Source organism: Miscanthus floridulus, chromosome 16 (assembly GCF_019320115.1).
Source record: "Miscanthus floridulus cultivar M001 chromosome 16, ASM1932011v1, whole genome shotgun sequence".
NCBI lineage: Eukaryota > Viridiplantae > Streptophyta > Magnoliopsida > Poales > Poaceae > Miscanthus > Miscanthus floridulus.
In genome coordinates this window covers 86417784-86432662 of record NC_089595.1, presented here as the reverse complement: position 1 = coordinate 86432662, position 14879 = coordinate 86417784, and the positions used below count along the sequence as shown (strand labels likewise).

The 14879-nt window shown below is 47.8% G+C and overlaps 1 protein-coding gene across 1 annotated transcript; it reads left to right on the top strand.

Moving 5' to 3' along the window:
- The first annotated feature begins 1629 nt into the window (after positions 1 to 1629).
- On the top strand, positions 1630 to 6772 carry LOC136513529 (serine/threonine-protein kinase SAPK4-like). Its single transcript, XM_066507509.1, has 9 exons — positions 1630 to 1955; positions 2083 to 2157; positions 2632 to 2733; positions 2816 to 2869; positions 3026 to 3118; positions 3215 to 3307; positions 5906 to 6010; positions 6103 to 6201; positions 6305 to 6772. Exons 1-9 carry the CDS (start codon positions 1836 to 1838, stop codon positions 6638 to 6640), a joined length of 1077 nt encoding a protein of 358 aa, XP_066363606.1. The 5' UTR covers positions 1630 to 1835; the 3' UTR covers positions 6641 to 6772.
- The last annotated feature ends 8107 nt before the right edge of the window (positions 6773 to 14879 follow it).

The following is a 14879-nucleotide window of genomic DNA, read 5'->3' as shown; positions in this document are numbered from 1 at the left end:
AAATTTTTCCTAATTTAAAATAGGACATCACAAAAAATAGTATTTAAAGTTTTGGTTTATTTAAATGAAAGCCAATTAAGTTGTTTTGAAGGTTTTAATTCGTTGGAGTTGACTTTCAAGTGATTTGTTCAGTTTTTCTTCCAAACTCATTACTACTACAGACACACTTGGCCTGTTCGCTGGTTGGTTTCTGGGCTGGTTTGGGTTGGCTGGTGCTGGTTTATTGTGAGAGAAAAAACACTGTTGGCTGGTTGGTTTGGGCTGGCTGAAACCAACAAGCGAATAGGGTGACGTCCTTACCCGGTCCAGTGAGCTATGCCAATCAAGATCTCCAAACTTTGCCATGGTGTAACCCCTCGTCGGTCCTCAAGTCAAGTTTTTGCATGAGAGTCTTATTTTAAATCATTGCTCACATTTAACGTTGTTTAGTGGTCAAACATTTCCTAGAATGCGTGAGTAGTGAGAAACACATCGCTATCTCGACTTTTATCGCAACTAAGCGGCCGCCGTGATTCCACCAGGCCACTAGCTCTTCCAATCCTTTAGGCATCAATCGACATCAATGGTAATCAACTTCTACCTTGTTATTTGGTTGCCTTACAAATGTCAAATTGGATTTTACTTGTTCTAGTACTGCTTTGAATTTTGATGTGTCATGCGTATCTAGAGATGTGAATTTGGAATGTTATGTTGTAATGTTGTGCAAATCATCACCATGTTCGCTTGTTGGTTTCAGCCAGCCCAAACCAGCCAGCCAACAGTGTTTTCCTCTCACAACCAACCAGCACCAGCCAGCCCAAACCAGCCCACAAACCAACCAGCGAACAGGCCGCATATATTTTGGTGTAATCTTGAATTTATTGAAATAGAAAAATATATTATTATGTTGGTAGATCCACACCCGTAAGGGTTAAAAGAGAAAATTCATTATTGTATTGAGAGATCTACACGTGCCTCGTTGGGTTTTTGGCCAAGGTTAGCTTTTCTTACGTGAAGCCTTAGGGGTTAGGTTAGGTTTTTAGGTCCTGTTTGACACAGCTCAGCTTCACCATGTAATTTGGTTTTTTGAAAAAACAATTTCACAAGCAGCTTTAACAGCGAACATAAGCTGTTTTAGAAAAACTGTTTGGCAAAACAGCTTCACCAATACCTTTATGTATGGCTGAGAGAGGAAAATAAAGGAGAGAGAGAGCTGTGAAAAGGCATTTTTTTAGCTTCATCTCTTTCCAATGCTTTGTGAAAGTATAACAAATGAGCTTCACCATGAAGCTATTTCAAAAAATGGTGTTTGAATAAAAAATAACTCACAACAGCTCATGAAGCTGTGCCAAATAGGACCTTAGTTCAGGTACACTGGTGCATAGATGGTTCAATGGCTTGATCCGGCCCGTTGTCATTCCTAAGTCGACTCCTTTTTATCCCAAAACACATACGGTAGAGCATTAAAAAGAGCTCTAGTCCCTCGCTGATTCAAAATTAAGCAAAGCGCACCGAATCCGTTGCTGCCATAAAAAAACAATCAGCGCTCCCTTCCTGGACACGCTACAAGGCACTGACTGCGGGGCCCGCCTAGCACCCACCGTGCATCTCCTATATATATATAAACCTCCAGCGAGGCGCTACACCGGAAAGCGACACGACCGCGCCCGAGAAGACCACACCGCACCGCCTCCTCCGCCCAGCCACCTGCCCCCGCCGATTCGTCGAGCTCGCCTCGCGCCCTCGCCCGCTCGCCTAACTCCCCTGCCTCTTCCCTTCCTCCCCACCTCCTCCCCCGCGACCGTGCTCCCGCATGCCAGCGCGCTGACCGGCGGACGACGTACGGGGTGGGCATCATGGACAAGTACGAGGCTGTTCGGGACATCGGGTCGGGCAACTTCGGGGTGGCGCGGTTGATGCGCAACCGCGAGACCCGAGGGCTCGTCGCCGTCAAGCTCATCGAGCGCGGCCACCGGGTCTGAGCCTTGGCTTCGCTGCTCTTTCGACTCGAAGGGTTTGGGTCGGTTTGGTTTGGTGAGGGTTCGGATCCGGCCGGTGGTTCTGGTTTTGTTGTGTTGATCGGGTGGGGTTTTTTTTTCGCAGATCGACGAGAATGTGTACCGCGAGATCGTCAACCACCGGTCGCTGCGGCACCCGAACATCATCCAGTTCATAGAGGTGCGTGTGCCAATAAGGAGCAGATATTTATCGATTGTTTGTTTATTACTCCCTTTTGTCCTGTTATTAGGTTCATCTGTAGTGTTGGGGGTAAAAGAAGACTTTGTTCTATGCGGTGTGCGTGTGCTTTTGTGCGGTTTGAAGGAGGCGCCGATGAAGCGGAAATTTTGACGAAGGGTGCATCTTCTTCTTGATTTGTTGTGTTTATTGGCAATCTGTTTTGAGATTGCATTCAAGCAATCAAACTGGCGGTCCATGCTCTTGCCTTTTAGGATTTGTGGGTCAGTATTGGGTTTTGATTATTTGGGAAATAAGCTGCTTGGATCTGAAGTGTGTCCCAAGTTTATTTTTCTCCCTTTTAGTTTCTCTAGTACTAGTACATAACACTATTTTCTATTACTTTTTATAAATATACTGGCTAAATAAACGAGCACCAACTCAAAAGCTTATTCCATTAGGGAAAAAACTCTGCAGGTGATCCTAACACCAACGCATCTTGCAATTGTGATGGAGTATGCGGCTGGTGGTGAACTATTTGATCGAATCGTCGATCGTGGGCGATTTAGCGAGGATGAGGTACTATATTATCATTGATGTTCTTTGAGTACTATTCTAGCCTTAATTTTGAAGTGCAGGTGTTCTCTTCTGCTCATTGTAGGCCAGGTATTTCTTCCAGCAGTTGATCTGTGGAGTGAGCTATTGCCATCACATGGTATGAGGAAACTATAAATTAGCGTCTAGTCGTTACAGTTCACATATACTAGATATGCTTTGTTGTGGGAAGTGCAGGTGTGTTTTTTTTTTTTTAATTATTTATGAGTGGGGCCTGAACATATGCTTAAATGTTGGAATCTTGTCTACTTTTCAGCAAATATGCCATAGAGATTTGAAACTGGAGAATGTTCTCTTGGATGGCAGCCCAGCTCCACGGCTTAAGATATGTGATTTTGGCTACTCCAAGGTTGTCTCTAATTTCTCGTTGTATTGGTAGCTTTAAGTTCTTTGACATTTCTGTAAGCTTGCTTAAGAATACCATTTAATTGCTAATTTGTAACAGTCATCAGTACTACATTCAAGGCCAAAATCAGCTGTGGGGACGCCAGCATATATTGCACCAGAGGTGCTTTCTCGGCGGGAGTACGATGGGAAGGTGAGTGGCAAGAATCTCATGTTTATGTATACTTGCATGTTGATGTTCTGTTAAGCATATATTCAAAAGTACGTCAGTAATATTATTCGTCTTATCATTATTACACATCATATTTAGGCCTTGTTTAGTTCCCCCTAAAGTTTACTCCCTATCCCATCGAATATTTAGACACATGCATGAAGTATTAAATATAGACTAAAAAAATAACTAATTGCACAGTTTGCGACTAATTTGCGAGACGAATCTTTTAGCCTAATTAGTCCATGATTTGACAATGTAGTGCTACAGTACCATATGTGCTAATGACGGATTAATTAGGCTTAGTAAATTCGTCTCGCGGATTATTGATGGGATTATGTAATTTGTTTTTTTATTAGTATCCGAACACCCCATTCTATACCCCCATGTGACACCCCAAAACTTTACACCCTGGATTTAAACAAGGCCTTAGTTACATTCTTATTTTGCTGGCATTCACATTAGTACTGGATGTTGCCTGCAAGTGCTGCTTGGTCAAGTTTAGTGATTATTTAGAGTTATTCATTTCAAAAAATGTTATCGAGATGTAGAGGTATCATCTTGTTACAAAAATCTCTTCTAAGTACTTAATTACTTATAATTAAGTTATCCATTAATATGCACAACATATCTGATTCTTTCAAAATCGTGGCACCGCACATGTTTGGTTCTTTTGTGGACAGTTAAATCTGATGGTCCACAGTTGCCTGTATTGGTTCTGGAGAATTTGCGCCCAATATTGATGTCATTAAGGAAAGAGGCTTGAGATAAGAAAGATACCTATCTTGAACTTCCCAATTTCGATAACATACTTGGTCAGGTGTTTACATTCTTTCTGAAGAACCGTTTATTCATTAGTTGTTTCGTAGACAAACATATTTGTGTAAATGATTTGATTTCACCATCTTATAGTAGATATTGATAAGAAACTTCAGCATGAAGACACTTCCTAGATTAATATTCAGTTTTATGGTTAGTTGTAACATTTTAAACCATTAATTCCTGGAGTTATCTTGGTCAATACTTGTGACTTCTAGAAGACAGTCGATTGATTATTGGAATATGTAGCAACAGTGAATAGAGGATACGTAGTCACTTTCAGACATGGTGTTGGAATCTTGCCTCTTCATCCTTTGTTTCTGTTGGTAAGGTGTGCCCTAACAGATGTTGACACTGATAAAGTGGAGTGGACTCATTGGCCCATTGCACATGCAGACCACCCATCGAGTGGACCTTCTACAGATAATCCACTCTCCAATATGTTGGGCCAAGTTTTGGTGTAGTTAATGGAGTCTTGGCCTTTAATATGTTTCTCTGTGTCCATACTCTTTCAGTAGATTAGCTAGATTTTTTAGGCAAGTAAACTGCATATGGTCACTGGTCAGCACATAGGCTCTCCTTTTTTATTCAAGGTGACTTTAGAGCTGTATCTTGTTTGATTCACCACATCATGTACCTTCTACAGGCTGGACTACCAAGTTAGTTGTATATGTGCAGTTCAGATACTATGGCTGTATGGACACATCCATACTGATTTACCAACAAAAAAATTGGTGAAAAATGTTCAGTGCTTTCATTGACACATAATTTCAACTAGCAAAAGAATATTATTGTCAAATTACCAATTTACTGTCATTCTGTTATGGTATAGCCAGTGGAATCAACAGTTAGCTTCTGTTGATTGAATCATGACTTTTTTTCACGAGTATTTCATTAAGAAGAGGGGTGGTACGGAGACCAGTACAACGAGCACTCACCACAGATCGTGGCCGGCGGATTACAGTGCGGAATCATGATACAAGAATCACTTATCAAAATAGAAAAAATGTGCTGGAGTCTAGAGTTTGTCATTTCAGCAAGTTCCACTCATGTAGCTGTTTATATGTAGTTAAATTGTTAAATTAGGTTATTCTTAAGAAGATCCCTATAGATAAAACAGAACCCTTTGTTTCCATCAAGAATTGTTGAAATCAAGCGTTAGAATGCGAACTGGCAATGGTAAATCTATTAAATTATAGGGTCAATCAATTCATCCATCAAAACATATCATGACTCGATGTTGCAGAATTTGTTTATTCTTGGCAAAATGGGGATATCTGATATCTCTCTGCCTTTTTAGATATACTCCTATTTTTCTTTTTTGCTTTAGTTTCCTTGAATTTTGTTTATTGTGAAAATGATACAGTGGATAAAGCTTTTCTTTGTTATTATTGCATTGTGATGACACTAGATGTGGCAGAAGTTATCTCAATGAACTTATCCAGTTGATGTGGACATTACTTGATCTCCATTAGAAAGCTAACTATTATTGGGATATTGACCAGAGTCATATCCAATTATCCATAGCAGTTTAAGCATGCCATCTACACGAGCATCTATTGCTTGATCATTTACACTTTTGCTTTTGGTGGTTCTTTATCCTAATTTAGCTCATATTATTATTGTTAATTATAAATATGAAATATATGAATATGCTAGGAGTACAAATGAAACACTCTGCTTCATTGCTTCCTTTCAAACAGCATTAGTACCTGGTGTTACCGAGTAATGACAATTGACCAGTGTATTTTGGTAGTGTAGCTTGCAGATGTATGGTCCTGTGGAGTCACTCTTTTTGTCATGCTTGTGGGAGCCTACCCGTTTGAAGATCAGGATGATCCTAAAAATATTAGAAAGACCATTCAGGTGACAGCTAGGTGCCTATGTTATGGATGATCTTCACATATATTGAGGAAAAAATATATTTTGCCCCCTAACATTTACACCTTTATTTTCAGCGAATAGCAGCAATTCAATATAATATCCCAGACAATATTCACATATCTGATGATTGCAGACAGCTCATTTCACGTATCTTTGTTAGCAATCCATTAAGGGTAATACAATGAACTATCTCAATTGTAGTGTCACTGTATCAGCATGGTTATTGGGTCTATAAGTGGCTTACCTTTGTTTTTTGCAATTTTGAATTTCCCATAGAGAATCACCATGAGGGAAATAAAAAGCCATCCATGGTTCCTAAAGAACTTGCCGAGGGAGCTCACAGAAGCGGTGCAGTTATCCTACTTCAGGAGGGACAACAGTGTCTCTGCCTTTTCAGACCAAACAACCGAAGAAATCATGAAGATTGTCAAGGAGGCAAGAACCTTGCCAAAATCATCGAGATCAGGCTATGGCTACAGTGAAGAATGCTCAGATGAGGAGGAAAAGGAAGAGGAGAGCGAACCCAAAGAGGAGGAAGAAGATGAGTGTGATAAGAGCGTTAGGGAGGTTCGCGAAAGTGGGGAGCTGGATATGACCTCACTGCACATCTAAATGCTGCCTGTGACGTGTCTGAATGTAGATAATTGGCTTTGTCTGCTGAATTTGGTAGAATGTATGCAATTCTGGCGTCAGATATAGTAGTCTATTTAAGCCTTCACCCTGTAATATATTTGTTTTGTTGAACTGTATGTGTGGTATATGGGTTTGTTCTAAAGGAGCAAGGTTTTGTACAGGCACACCTGATTGTGTTTTTGGATAGGAAGTTCTACCGTTTGTTTGCACTCTGTAGCAAACATTTTGGAGTTTGTAAGCCATATGTTGGGGCATATCCAGTAAAAATGGATCAAATGCTGCAAATTCTGTCAGAATTTGTTGTGACACTTTGCAAACACTGAAGATAAAAGATTTTGAAATCGGGTGTGCATTTCTTCCCATGAGAAGTTTACACCTCGTTCGTTCGGCTGGTAGGCTGAACAGTAAATTTTAGATGGTTTCGGGTGATTTAATAGTATTATGTGAGAGAGAATAAGCTAAATCAAGCGGCAGTTAGTACAGCCGAACGCCATTTTACTTGACTAAGAACTTAGCATCTCTCCCCCGCGTCGCCCACCCACACGGGCGACACAGGCGGCGAGCAAACCCAGCCGCCACCCCAGACAACCACCGCCCTTCCCTCCCTTGCCGCTGCTGGAGGGAGCAGCCAGGAGGCCCGCGCGGCTCCCTAGGAGGGCGGCGGCGAGGCCTTTGCCCAGGATGGTCGCGGGTGACGTCGTGTGGGGCGGAGCTCGGTGGCTGGGATGACGCCGCGGCTAGGCGCGGCAGGCGTTGGCACATGAAGGCGCAGGGAGGCGGCCGGAGGGGGTGCGTCGCGCGACGGCCGGGCGGCACTGCAGCTTGGGCGGCAAGGATGGCGCGCGGAGATCCGGCGGGGGCGTGCTGTCTAGGCTTCCAGACGGCGGCTGCGGCTGCCCTCCCACCGGATCTGGTCTCCAGAGGCTTGGGCTAGACGGATCCGGCCGGAAAGGGCTCGATGAGGGCGGCGCGGGTGCTTAGGCCTGCTCCGCCTGTCCCCTTCCTCCATGGCGGCGGCGGCGGCCCGGACCGCCGGGGTTTGGTGCTCGGGCGCCCGGATCTGCGTCCCGGTGGCTGGCTCCAAGCTGGGGTCGACGACTGCGGCGCAGCAGCGGCCTGGGTTGACGGAGGTCGCTGGGGGACACGGGCGGTGACAGCCGGTGCCCGTGCTGGCACAAGGTGTGGCGGCTCCAGCGACTCACCGTCGTGGACTTCGGGCGCGGCTTCGGGAATGACGGGCGGCAACCCACACTTGGCAACGGCAGCAACGAGGGCTGTGCAGGGGGTTTGGGGTCTTGGCGAAAGCCTTGCCCTTTCGGGCCAATGACGGCGACACCTCCGGGCGCTGTTTACTTCCTTGGAAGCATCCATCGATCGGCACTCTCCCTTGTGTGGCGCTTTCTTGCTGGGTGTAAAACATTAACCTTCTGGTTAGGCGGCGGCGGCGCTTGTGGCGTCGTCGTTGGAGGCGTCGCTTTGAAGCCATGGCGGTTGCTGACAAGGTGGGACATAGTTGAGGATTCGAGGTCCAGTGTCCATGGTGTCAGAAGGTGGCTAGGAAGAAGACGTTGCGCAGCGATTGGAGGGCTTGGCATCTGCTTGGTGAAGGGCGACAGTTCTGGAGGGACCGTGCGCTAGTTGTGCCCACTAAGATGGCGAGGAGGCCGGCGTGGGCGGCACCTATGAAGTTGGTGAGGAGGCAAGCGTGGGAGGTGGTGGCCAGCAGATTTGCGTTGCCGAGTTGACCTGCGTGGTTGGGCGGCGGGTGGTCCCGCTCATCGGCGGCCGTTCCGGCGTAAGGAAGTTTTGTGACTGGCAGCTGGAGGATCCATGTGGCACTTCTACCTTTGATGAGGCAAGCACCTGGATCTCGGTGGATGGGATAGGCTGGATGAGCGCAAGAGGCAAGAGTGCAAACAAACGGTAGAACTTCCTATACATAGTCCCATGGATTCAAATTCTTGCCTTGGAACAATTCGCTGTAATTCAACTGAGCCAGATCAATGAGGCTGATTGTAAGCTTTGATTCAATTGGATCTCTACGTTAGTCGCTGAATTCTTACTCTTGGTAGTAGCAGAATTCTTACTCTCATCAAGAGAGGATGACACTAGGAGTTAGGGCAATTTTCTGGTTTATTTCCAAATGCCATGCCAATCTGAGGTGTTGTGGATACATATTTATAGGCTGCTAGTCAGCCAAGCATATGCCAAGATGCTAGTCTAAGATGCTAAGATGCTATCCTCTAAGATGCTGTCCTCTAAGATGCTGTCCTAGATGCTAAGATGCTGTCCTTGTGGCAGCAACAGTCAGCAGCCCCATAAAGACCAGACCAGCCAGACTTATCCATCATTCTCCCCCTAAGTCTTGTGCGTCGTCTTGTGGGAAAGTTGAACCATTTCGGTCCTCGAGCAGAGCTCAAGGAACTTGATCATTCCAAAGGGCTTGGTGAGCAGGTCCGCAAGCTAGTCCTTGTTGTTGATGTAGCTCGCCTTGATGCTCCCTTCCTCCAAATAGTCTCGGATGAAGTGGTACCTCACTCGGATGTGCTTACTCCGTTCATGGAAAACGAGGTTCTTTGCCAGGGCCAGAGCGGACTTGTTGTCCATCCTGAGCTCCACCGCTCTAGTGTCTCTGCCGAGGAGATCACCAAGCAGTCGAGCGAGCCAGAGCTGGAGTCAAAGCGGTGGAGGCCGCTATGTACTCGGCCTCACAGCTGGATAGGGCCACCACCTGCTGCTTGACCGACTGCCAGCTAACGAGGCACTTGCCGAGGAGGAAGAGGATCCCACTCGTGCTCTTACTGGTGTCGATGTCGCCGGCGTGGTCGCTGTCGCTGTACCCGATGAAGTGTGCCGCCCCAGGGCACCTAGGGTAGTAGAGGCCGTGGTCGAGAGTCCCCGCAATGTAGCGGATGATCCTCTTCACAGCCTGCTGGTGCTCCGTCGTCGGTCGCTGCATGAACCGACTAACGTAGCCGACGGAGAATGCCAAGTCCGGCCGTGTGTGGGCAAGGTAGCGAAGGCTCCCCACAAGACGTCGGTACTGCGTAGCGTCCACCTCGTCCGTCGTGCTGTCGCGGCTCAGCTTCAGCCTCTCCTCCATCGGAGTGAGAGCTGGGTTGTAGTCGGTGAGCCCAGCTAGCTCAACGACGCGCTTGGCGTAGGCGGTCTGTCGAAGCGTGATCCCGGAGTCATCCTGGTGCACCTCGATTCCCAGGTAGAAGGAGAGAGGCCCCAGGTCACTCATCTGGAAGGTGGCCTTTATCTCTTCCTTGAATGCCGCCACCTCCGCATCCTTGGTGCCGGTGATCACCAAGTCATCGACGTAGACACCCACCAGTAGAGCATTTCCTCCACTGCCCCGTCGGTAGATGACCGCCTCGTGCGGGCTTTGCTCAAAGCTCATCCCCTTTAGCGTGGAATCTAACTTGGCATTCCACCCCCTCGGTGCCTTCCGCAAGCCATAGAGGGCCTTGCGTAGGCGGAGCACCTTGCTCTCCTTGTCGGGGATCGCAAATCCCAGCGGCTGATGCACGTAGACCTCCTCCTTCAAGTCGCCGTTAAGGAACGCCGACTTGACGTCCATGTGATGAACACGCCAGCCCTCCTGGGCAGCTAGCACAAGGAGAAGTCGCACGGACTCCATCCGTGCCACGGGAGCAAAGGCGTCGTCGAAGTCGACCCCCTCCTGCTGCACGAAACCTCGTGCCACCAAGCGAGCCTTGTGCTTGACGATGGCGCCGGCTTCATCCCTCTTCAGCTTGTACACCCACTTAAGGGTGATCACGCGGTGACCACGAGGAAGGTCAGCAAGCTCCCAGGTGCGGTTCTTCTCAACCGCATCCATCTCCAATTGCATCACGACGCGTCATGCCGCGTGTGAAAGGTCCTTGTTTGGTTTTGGTAATTGAGTGACAACCTAGGTGGACTAATTGTGTTTATGTGAGATACACAGGTGATCAGTCCACAGGTACATGTGTGTGAGCAACATATGCCATGAAGGTGAAAATGGCTTGGAGATGTTGCAAAGCTCACACATGTGATGATGAAGGAGCTTAAATGCACATGAGACATGACATTGAGTCATGTGATCAAGGTGGAGAAAATCAAGACAAGACTTGGCTTGATGGACCGGTTGTAAGCGTGAAGGGCAAGTCGAAGGCTCTGGAGTGATGGACCGCGTGGCGGTGAAGCTTGAGCAAGACTTGACGCCGATGGACGATGGCAACGGTGAAGAGCAAGTAAAGTCAAGATCGATGGACCAATATGATCACATGATGATATGAAGTGGATCATATCATTGTTGATCATGTTGGTGCATGTGTTGCATCAACATTGAAGGAGATGGAATGGAATGCACAAGGCAAAGGTATAACCTAGGGCATTTCATTTCACCGGTCATAGGTGTGTAGAGAAGTTTATGACCGGGTTTAGGATAGATGGCCGTACTATCAAAAGGGGCAAACTTGTTTGCATATCGGTCATCTAGTGCCACTCGAGTGATCTAACTTTGCATCGTCGCTAGGATCGAGTGGCGTGGCAAGTTGAGTGGCTAACATCCTTTGGGAAATGATTGTGAAAAGCTAACACACATACACATGGTGGTGTACACTTGGTGGTGTTGGCACATTTACAAAGGAGGTGGTGTTTGCAGGGTTGAGATTCGGCGCTTTCGGGAAAATAGAATGCCTATTTTCTATTGCGTCGGATGCAAGTTCTTGTGGTTGGCACATTGGAGCAAGGGTGAAGAAGTTAGAAGTGAAAATGAGTTGGTCGCGAAGACGCTGGCGTCGGTCAACTGACCGAACGCTGGGTCTGATTGCACCAGACGCTGGCAACATGCGTCCGGTCGAGCTGGTCGATCGGCACTGTACCGAGGGTATTGCACCGGACGCTGGGCTGCGTCCGATCACGTGCGACCGGACGAGCCCGGTCGAAGAAATACGCCTCGGGTACCTTACTGGAAATGACCGGACGCTGGGGTCCAGCGTCTGGTCAGTTTTACTGCTGCGTCTGGTCAGGTCAAGTGACCGTTGGGATCGGGACGCGTGGCCGTCTGCGGACGACCGGACGCTGAGGTCCAACGTCCGGTCAACACGACCGGAGCGTCCGGTCGGCCCGATTTTTGCCCAGTGAAGGGGTAACGGCTAGTTTAGCCCTTGGGGCTATAAATAGAAGTGGCCTTCGGCCATGGCTGGGGTTGAGCACCGAAGGGGACTTAGTGTCCATGCTTGTGAGTGCTTGGGAGCCCTCCATCACACATATACTTGATAGTGATCATTCGATTGTGAGAGTAAGTGATTCTAGTGCGATTGCATCGTGAGGTTGCATCGAGTGGCACTAGGTGATCGAGTTGCAAGCCGGTAGTGCTTGTTACTCTTGGAGGTTGCCACCTCCTAGACGGCTTGGTGGTGGTCTCCGTCGAAGCCCGCAAGAAGCTTGTGCGGTGCTCCGAAGAAGTGCTTGTGAGGGGCATTGTGCTCGCCCCGTGGGAGCCACGAAGAGCAACTCTAGTAAAGCGTGTCATTGAGCTACCCTCACTAAGGGGTAGGTTCTTGTGGCGCCCGACGTGCGGGCTTAGCGGGTGATGCTAATTAGCCGCTGAACCACCAAGTGAGCGGTCGACACAACGGGGACTAGCGTGTTGGCAAACACGTGAACCTCGGGAGAAAAATCATCGTGTCAACCTTATTCTTCCCATTGGTTTGCATCCCCTTTACACAAGCTTGCAATTACTTTTATACATATTAAGCTTGTGTAGTTGCTCTTGTAATTAGATAGCTTGTGTAGCTTGCTAATTACCTTCTTGCTTGTGTAGCATAAAAGTAGCTCCCTTGAGTGGCTAATTTGGTTTTAGTAACCTTGTTAGTCACATTGCTTAGTTTGTGTAGCTAAGTATTTGCGCTCTCTAATTAGGCATTGGTTGTCTTGTTATTGAGCATTGCTAGTGAGCTTAGTTAGCTTTGTGCTTTTGCTTACTAGCATGTGTAGGAGCTCCCTTGTTGCTTAAAGTACTAGTGGCATAGGTTTATGTGACCTTGCTCCTAGAATTGGTTAGGAGAGCTCTAGCTAGCCCGACACCTTTGTTGCTTGATTAGTATCTTTGCAAGGTGCTTGTGAACATAGATAGAGGGGTGTAGTCTTGGCTAGACTGATAGTTTTAATTCCGCACTTGTTTCGGTTAGCCAACGTGATTAAGTTTTAAAAAAGGACTATTCACCCCCCTCTAGTCGCCATCTCGACCCTTCAGCGTGTCTCTCGGCCTTTGCAAATGACCGAGGCTCGTCGTCGTCACATGCAAGGTGCAACTGCGCCTTTAGGTCATGAGGCACCAGTCTCGGCACTGGCTGGTCGCCGAGAAGGTTCTCCATCGTACGGTACCGCAACGGCTCGCCGTTGTGGTACGCGTCGATGCGCTCCTCGTCGTGAAAGAGCGGAGTAGCGAGCTCAATCGGGTTGTGCTCGACACGAGTTGGTGTTGGAGTAGACATGCCCGGAGAGGTGCCTGCCGATGCTGGAGTGCGTGGCGGTGCCGGCTGTGGTGGCGCCAGCGAAGAACTCATCGCAGTCGAGGTCCTAGCTAGAGAGCGTGGTGCTATTGGAGTAGCAGGCGCCGAGGTCGGTGGAGGCTCGGGGACTAGGGTAGACACGCTCGTCAAAGAAGAGCTGCCTACTCCCCTACCTCCCTCGAAGTGGACGTACTCGACAGTGAAGTCATCATACGTCGGAGCCGAGCCATCGTCCACCGCCTTGTCCCACGCCCATCCTCGCCCTTCGTCGAACACAACGTCGCGCATCGTGCGCACACGCTGTGTCTTCGGGTCGAGGATGCGGTAGGTCTTCGAGCCCTCCGCGTAGCCGATAAACACTCCCAGAGTGCTCCTGTCATCGAGCTTGCTGATGTGGCCAAGCTCCTTGGCGAACGCGAGGCAGCCAAAGACCCGCAAGTGGGAGACCGCCAGCTTGCGCCCATGCCATGCCTCGTATGGCGTCCTGCCGTCGAGCGCCTTGGTAGGCGAGCAGTTGAGGATGTAGACGATCGACACCACCGCCTCTCCCCATAAGACAGCCAGCATCCCCCTCTGCTTGAGAAGGGCCCGAGCCATCCCCACAACCGTCTGGTTATGCCGCTCGACGACATCGTTCTGCTGCGGGCTGTACGGCGTGGAGTAGTGGCGCCGAATACCCTCATCAGCGCAGTACGACGCGAATTCATCTGCCGTGAATTCACCACCGTTGTCGGTGTGCAGCACGTGCAGCTTGCGGCCGCACTCCGCCTTCGTAGTAGCCTGCGAGCGCCTGATGGCGACCAATTATACGAAATTAAGTAAGAAAATCATCCTCCAGAGCAGACGATTTAGCAAACTTAAGCCCGTATAACCCGGTAGTCCGTGAAATCACGAAGGATTTCAAACCAACTTCCATTCCAGCCAAGATCGTAATAAGTTTAGCGGTCACCATCACATATTACATAAAAGTTCACAATCTCAGATACATCAGAGTTTCAACATAGTTATTACAAAACCAGTTCGAATAAAAGTAGCGGAAGCCATTTGTTCAAACCACACACACACTCACGCGGAGTTCAAATATAGTGCCAGCGAATGATCATCTCCAACAAAAGCATCAGACGAGACGTAAGGAATGACCATGCCCATGGTCCTAAGCATCACCCATCGCAGGATAAAGGCAGTTGATACAGTAGCCGTAATACATCTGCCCATCTGCAACAAGTGGGAATAAAACCCTGAGTACGAGAAGGTACTCAGCTAGACTTACCCGACATAACCGAAAATAAATGATACCAAGGATTATGAAGGGCTTTATAGTAGGGTAGCTGACTCATTTGCAAAAGAAGCATTTTTAGCATTCAAGAACCTTTCTAAAAGCATTATTGTCAAGTTAATTATTATTAACCTGTCGACTAGATTTGCACCTAAACTAGAGCAAACATATGATTAAGCGGATAATGATAACCAATGATCATTAAACAACTTCCATACTGTCATATCCACTATAACTGTCCAAGTGTTTCATAAACATTTACTACGATGAAGTAACTCAAGTCAAGTGCTCACTATCTAGGAGCGATGGCGATTCGAATCGATTCCAAACCAGCTGGTGATTTATTCCTTACACAAACCTCACTCACCCGCTAAAGTGAGATATTGATCACCGAGTCAACTATCCAGGAATCTCGAGTTTGCCAGGAACCACA